Here is a 7,773-nt window from a genome sequence, read left to right as displayed (position 1 = left end):
CCAATAAATTGAAATATTTATGGAAATGATTAGAGTTCATTTATTATGATTTAAATATTTATGGAAGATGAATACGGTTCATTAATTATGATTAATACTTTATATTAGGAAATAATCAATATCTCTATAAAATCACATATTAATCAAATGAAATGGATGGTTGAGATTAGGTTGTATTGGTTGCACAAATGACTAGGGTTGTATAATAACCAACCTCTATATATATATATATATATATATATATATGAGCGATCAAATAAAAACCACCTCCATTTGTGTAAACCGTGTAAACTAATCTCACCCATCCATTTTTTTTTATCAATGGTTAAAATTAAATCAATGTTATTTAAGGAAATTAAAAATTAAAAAAAATTGAAAATACATTTTATAATACCAATAAGGACAAAAGGATAAAACCAAATATTCATTTATTCAAGGAAACCATATCATGTGTATCATATTATTAATGAAACTAATCTATTTTTTGTAAATTAATTTATTATTTTTACGTTAACATTTATTATTATTAATGAAACTAATTTATTTTTCATCTTGCAATTATTTCATGACGAACCGCTTACATTATACACTCATTTCATTTTTCATTTCATCTACTGAATGGATCACCTACACCATCACTGAAAAAGTTTTACCATGAAAGCAGTTCACCACTCATTGTTCAATTACGCCATTAACCAGTTTCACCTTTATGAAACTTGTTTCATGTAAATTAATTTTTTTATTTCACTCTTGATTTAATGCATTATTTTCTTTACTCCTTACAATCTTCAAAATTTTGGAGCAGATTACAATCTTCAAGATCCCGAAGCAGATTCATCATGTACCCGTTTCATCATACAATTATTTCATGACGAACCAAATGAATTATGCACCCGTTTCATGTTCTATTTTTTCTACTAAACGGATCAATTACACCATCACTGAAACATGGTTCACCATGAAATGATTTCATATTACTCATGAATCAATTACAACATGACCCAGTTTCACCTTCATGAAACATGTTTTATGTAAATTAATTTTTTTATTTCACTCATGATTTGATGCATTCTTTCCTTTAATTCTTACAATCTTCATGATCCCGAAGCAGATTCATCATATACCCATTTCATCATACAATTATTTCATGACGAACCAAATAAATTATGTACCCGTTTCATGTTCCATTTTTTCTACTAAACGGATCAATTACACTATCACTGAAACATGGTTCACCATGAAACGATTTCATATTACTTATGAATCAATTACAACATGAACCAATTTCACATTCATGAAACCTGTTTCATTAACATTATTTTTTTAATTTGAACCATAATTTACGATTTCATTCCATAATGCAATTCAATCTTCAAGACCCGTTTACAAATTCAATCTCATAACAATATATCAAATTCAAATTTTTAATATTATAATATAATTAAATATTTAAATGTTACCATTTATACAATTTCCTTTATTACGTTTCCTTAAATAAGATTTATTAATAACTTCCATATTTAATAAAAAATATTGTAAATGACCAAAATACCCTTATTGATTAAATTTAATTAGAAAAAAATGAAATTTTCCTATTGGTCGAAATTGGTTTACACGATTTTTTAGAAATACACTGTTTTCATTTGAACGTGCCCATATATATATATATATATAGGTGGAGGTTCAAATGAGAAGAACTCCATTTTACGAGAATGTGGAGACACCCTTATTACATGTGATAATATGCATGACGAGACAACCGATTATTCGCGACAAGTATATCATCGATCTACGAAAATGCATAATCACGACAACTGATTATTTAATTATTAACGTCTGTAATTTTTATGGTATTCATTGCAAGCAACATCTATAACCAAAGATTAATGATGAAACATCGTCTCATTAAGGTGTAAATTGTAACCAACCAACCAAAGCAATGGCAGATCCAAAAACTGAGGTGACTAGGAGCCTAGGATATAAAAATAAAAATAAAAACAAAATCATATAACTCACCCAAACCAAAACGATTGCGGGTTAAACAGTTCGGTTAACCAAATAAGTTAAATTTCGATTATTTTTTTTACCATATCAGTTAATCGAATAACAAATTATATTATTATTTAATTTATATAATTTTCTTCTAGATGAATTGGTTTAAATATATATAAAACTAAAAGAACAAAAAATTGAGATATATTTAACAAAGTTAACAACCAATGTTGTTATTGTAGCATAATTGCAAGAACTAACGATAACAATATACGGGGAGCATGAGTGTATACAGTAAACAAGAGTGTAATATTATGGTATAGATGATAAAACTGGTGTAATTTATTTGGAAAAACTTAAAGGGGGTTCCAAGCAACTGACCAGAATGGCAAGATGAATATCCTTGTCCTCGAACTTCTTGATGAAGGGGTGATTCTGTAGAAACTCAACAATCAGCCCACCAATGAAAATCAAATACCACTAACGGGCCGTTTACCAAACGCTTATCCGGTTAAACGCCTATCAAGTAACATTAACTCATCGAATGAATATAGTAAGGAGCAAGAATCTTACTTGGTAAGAGCAAGACAAGGATCAAGAGTCTTACTCGGTGAGTGAGTACGACGACTCTTTACCCGGTAAATTATTGTATACTATGTCGTTTTGGTGGACTAAAATCCTACCCGGTAAGTACATAATAGTGTTAAATTGTACCGGTAAGCACTTACTGGATAAGTTTTTGATAAACGGCCCCCTAAGTAATAAATATAAAGAAAGGCTGATCACACGAACCAAAAGCTCTAAAGCCGATGATCTATTTATAGGGTCTTTCTGTATGCTGCATAATATACAAATGAAATCGTAAGAAAGACTGTAAATCATATGTATATGTATATGTATATGTATATGTATATGTATATGTATATGTATATGTATATGTATATGTATATGTATATGTATATGTATATGNATGTATATGTATATGTATATGTATATGTATATGTATATGTATATGTATATGTATATGTATATGTATATGTATATGTATATGTATATGTATATGTATATCGTCTTATTAAGATTATAAGTCTCATTCTCTTAAAAGATGGACCATTTCATCTGTGTAGATGTTGGAACCCTCCTCTCCTCAACGGAATAATTTCATATATTCTGATATGGTATAAGAGCGAATGTCTACCACTTTTGGGAGGGGGCGTGTTAGAGTTTTATATTAGTGGATCATTCCCTCAATATATACGTTGGAGCCCTCTTTCTCTCCTTAACAACTCTTTTAGAGGGTAATCTGATGGGGTTTCACGTATTAACGTCTATCTTTGGGACAATCTGTATTTGTCTATCCTCCCTTAGAGGGGGCGTGTTAGAGTCTTATATCGGCTATACTTGGACTATTTCATCTGTACATATGTTGGAACCCTCTTTCTCCCCGTAATGTTTCTTTTAAAGAGTAATCTAATGGGTTCCACATATGTCAACCACCCTAAGAAAGTCTATGTGTTGGAACACCCATTCTCTTCCTCAAAGCTCTTTGGATTCCACAAATTCTCCCAATATGATATATGAACTTCAAGTACTTTTGATGATGAAGTTTCATGGTTTAAACTTGAGCTTTATCTATGATCCACATAAGAGTAAGGTTATCAAGAAGCCAATGATGATTGGTAGGTTTGAGTTTCGACGTACCATGCAGAGACAAACGAGCAGAACTCTGGGGAAAATTGATCCGGTGGAGCGGTTGGTGGTGGCTTTGAGACAATGGCTTCTAAGAGCTCATAAAAAGTTGGCCAACCTTGCTGATCTTCAGATTGTATGAAGGGAAATCGTCCTATAGCACACTCCAGGATCACCAGGCCCAAACTCCAGATGTCACTTTTATAATCATAAGTTTTCCCACTGATTCTTTCAGGCTAAAGGAAAGATTGATGATCATAATGAGGATCAGTTCTCATTCAAGAAATCTTGAGTGTTCTAAATATCATGAACAATATATAAAACAACCACAAGCATGCTTGATAACTAGATTTGGGCCATATTTGGCAACCATAAGCATGCTTATTTTTTAGTTTAATCTATTGAAAAACACTTGTACGGATAGCCATAAACTAGCTTTCCGAAAAACTACTTCAAGCAGTGTTTCAATAAGCTTTCATGGTTTTTTTCCATTTTTTTCAATTATGCCCCTTATATCTTTCCAATTAATTCTTCAACATATCCTTTTAGATAATTTTACATTGTCATCTAACTTAACGCCTAGTTTTTACCAAACTTGACTAATATATCAGCTAACAGCTAGCTTATTAGCCAAAACAACTAGTTTTTCAGCTAATAATTAGCTTAACAGGTAGTTGCCAAACATACCAATTATTTTCTGAAGACAAGTAATCCATGAGAAGTGGACTTACCGACATGTAATTGTATGTTCCAACAAATGTATCTCGTTGACCCATGGAGCTTGCGAGCATTGCACTTACACCAAAATCTGCGATCTTTACTTCCCCTTTTTGGTTAACAAGTAGGTTAGATGGCTTAATGTCCCTGTGAATAACATGTCTTTCATGGTGCAGATAAACAAGACCCTGCAATACCTGTGATAAACATTTTGATGATCTTATACTTTTCTTTCAAGCAGTGAAAAAGTTGTCTTAAATGGAAACTCAAGTTAGCTAAATGGTGCAAGAGGAAATACTATATTGATTTGATAACCAAGGAACCAGCATATTCATAATGAATATACATAATTATTCATTATGAAGATTTTGGTTCCTAGTTTCTCAACATATATACGGTTCTCAAATAAACCCACCCCTATACTGTAAACTGTTAAACATCCACTAACCTGTTTGCAGACAACTGCAAGATATGGTTCAAGAATCGTCTTGAGTTGTCTAATCACGTCTGTTAAAGATCCACGGTCCATATATTCAAAAACAAGAGAGATGGCTCCATTGCGGTAGAAAGAGTGATAACAGACAACGATATGAGGGCATTGAGAAGCTTGATTGATTTTGAGCTCCTGCACAATCTGTTTACGTATATCCTCTTGTATGTTCATCTGGATTACCTGTGACCACCATCCATGGACTTGAAAGTTATAACAAATTAAGAATGCAGATCCACTTAACTTATCAGAAGGGATTATGGTGCATCATCAAATGGACATAGAGGTCAGGCCGAAGAGGACGTGGGATGAGCAACTGAGGTTAGACATGGCGGCTTTAAACAGTTCCTAGTTTGACTAGTTGAACATTGATTTAGGATTTGAAGTTAGCTAGCATGGTTCACTGTTCTACAACTTTTCTTAAGTACCCATTTTTTCTACTACTTTTTTTTTGGGCTCTTCCTCGCTGGCCATAGTGAATAAACTTGTATCTATGTGTTCAATTTCCACATCGGCTAGATCTTAACCATTTTTCTTAATATATGTTGGAATCTCTCTCCCAGACTTCTATTAGAGAGTAATCTAATGGGTTGTCACGTATTCTGATATAATACAAGAGCCAAGATCTACCATTTTAGGGACTTGACACTCAGGGACAATCTTTGTCAGCTAAGCTGTACTTGGACCATTTATCCTCAATATATGTTGGACATCCTTTCTATCCTCAATATATGTTGGACATCCCTTCTATGCAAAAGCTCTTTTCTGAGAGTAATCCAATAAGGGTTTCACATAATCTCACATTATGATCTCTTTTTGCTCCATATTCGTATTAGCTTCAATTGATATATCAAGTATACCGATTTATCTACATGCTACTAATACCGACTGTTTGGTAATGGCTTAATAATGTGGAAAGTGGCTTATTCAGTAAACTTCTGAGGAAGCTTATGCAGAAACGAAGTTTTTTCCGAACCTGCAGAAAAGCCAAAGCCAAGTTTTTTTCCAAACCCGCCCCTCTCAATTAAAATAACACGCTCATACGCTCATTTCCGATCTATAAAGACATTAATCCATGAAAAACTTTAGAAAACCAAGCAAACGGGACTGAGTTTATAATAATCTGACCTTCAAAGCAAACAATGTCCCAATCCATTTATGTCGAACCAGTTGAACAACACCTCCACTTCCTTTTCCAATAACTTTGATGGTTTCAAGGTCTTCCAATGAAAATTGCAGATCAATCTCCTTAGCATCAGATGCCTGTCCAAATAGCAACCCAAAAATAAGCTTTTATCTAACGATCATACAGATAATTTGGATTTAAAAATGAAAAATTAAAGCAGATCAAATTTCCCAAATAAGATCTAGTTTACTAGATCAGAGTATCAGACGTTAATAATCTGTAAACTCCATTGAATGGAGAACCATCAGAAACTTACACGATTTTCCTTATCCTCAGACTCGAGTCTTAATCCCTTCATATTTAGAAGTAAATCTCCATCATGAAACGTCCCACTCGCTGTCCTATGAATCCACTATAACCATCAGATACTACAACCGCAAAACTATATCTGACATAAATGAGATCATGAACTTCTTCAATTAGGGCTTCACATGATCCGAACACAATTACGAATCAAACCAACAACGAAACCGTATCTTAGTTCAAAATTCAGAAAGAGATCGTATTTCAACTTACAAGAAGCTTGTAATTGGAGCATTTTGAGCAGGAACGGAGAGCTTGAGCTGCTTCAATGGCTTCATACCCTTCATTGTGTTGCAACTAGGATTAGGGTTTCTCTCAACTCTGTGTGTGTGTGTGAAATGGAGAGAGAATGATAATGGGGAATGGGTAAGCTGCCAACCGACGCCATGGAAAGTAATAAACAAAATTCAAATAAAGAAGACCGCCAAAACATCAAACGATTCTTTACAAAAATAGCCCCTTAACTATTACATATATCCATTCCAGCCCCCAAACTAAAGATTTATTACATATTACCATCCTATAGTAGTTTTCTTATCATTTTGGTCCCAGAAAAAAACCAATTTGATAAATGAAATCTTCTAGGATAAAAAATATACATTATAAATGACAAAATATGATAAGCAAATATAAAGAAGTATTATAAATAGAACAACAGTAAAAGGGTGGACGACTTTGCCCAAATATAAGACAGGTTCTGGCTTCTGGGGTTGATCCCTTGCTCATTTCCTTGCTGTCTTAACCATCGAAAAAAACGCCACCTCATATTGGTGTCTTTAAAGGCGGGTTTTGTGTGGGCCTAATTAGAGTTGCTAGTAATCAACTTTTTGCCAAAATCAATTGAACAGTGATAATCATAACTACGAGAATAAATTAGGTGGATTTGAACTTTTTTGTTAAACAACACTGCAATGAAAAGTGTTATAGATGCAGCATTATTCGGTTGCACCAATATGATAGATTACATTTTCTTTCACCGCAAAGGTAATAGAGTTATCGGGTTTCCCACTGATTCGATACCATGAATATGGACTAACATGTGCCACTTATCGTATTGGGTCGTCGATATTGCTTTTGGTTTCGACTACATTGACGAAGACATCTTCTTCTGATCATGGTCTATTCTTACATACAATGAATGACCATTAATTTTGCCAACATTTTATTCTAGTTTGGAGACGATAAAAAGAAGAAAAATAAGAAACGTTGTTGTTTTTTTACACAATTTTTTATTAACCTGAATATCCAACCCGCTATGCGAGCCGACTAATCCCGGGACGATCACCTGCTTTGCAGATAGCCTGAAGTCACCGCATTTGAACTTCCGTGGTACCATAAACAATGTTATGAATATCAAGTAACCCAAATCTCTTATATATTCAATACATGTGTAGAG

The 7,773-nt window shown here is 33.3% G+C and overlaps 1 protein-coding gene across 1 annotated transcript; it reads right to left on the bottom strand.

Moving 5' to 3' along the window:
* Positions 1–2,252: 2,252 nt before the first annotated feature.
* Positions 2,253–6,725, bottom strand: LOC112516979 (mitogen-activated protein kinase kinase 6-like). Its single transcript, XM_025124259.1, has 8 exons — positions 6,591–6,725; positions 6,331–6,415; positions 6,017–6,151; positions 4,847–5,071; positions 4,413–4,595; positions 3,694–3,917; positions 2,785–2,830; positions 2,253–2,427 (listed from the first exon to the last, which is right to left on the bottom strand). Exons 1-8 carry the CDS (start codon positions 6,662–6,664, stop codon positions 2,335–2,337), a joined length of 1,065 nt encoding a protein of 354 aa, XP_024980027.1. The 5' UTR covers positions 6,665–6,725; the 3' UTR covers positions 2,253–2,334.
* Positions 6,726–7,773: the final 1,048 nt, after the last annotated feature.

Source organism: Cynara cardunculus, assembly GCF_001531365.2.
Source record: "Cynara cardunculus var. scolymus isolate 2C chromosome LG 8, CcrdV1, whole genome shotgun sequence".
NCBI classification, from domain to species: Eukaryota; Viridiplantae; Streptophyta; class Magnoliopsida; order Asterales; family Asteraceae; genus Cynara; species Cynara cardunculus.
Note: the sequence above shows the minus strand (reverse complement) of the source record. Positions and strands in the feature narration are given on the sequence as shown.

Coding starts and splice junctions, on each gene's coding strand:
- LOC112516979 (XM_025124259.1), bottom strand. CDS start 6,664: ATGAAGGGTATGAAGCCATTGAAGCAGCTCAAGCTCTCCGTTCCTGCT. Junction 3,918..4,412: donor GAACATACAATTACATGTCG/GTAAGTCCACTT, acceptor TCTTTCCTTTAG/CCTGAAAGAATCAGTGGGAA. Junction 2,428..2,784: donor CATCGGCTTTAGAGCTTTTG/GTTCGTGTGATC, acceptor GAGTTTCTACAG/AATCACCCCTTCATCAAGAA.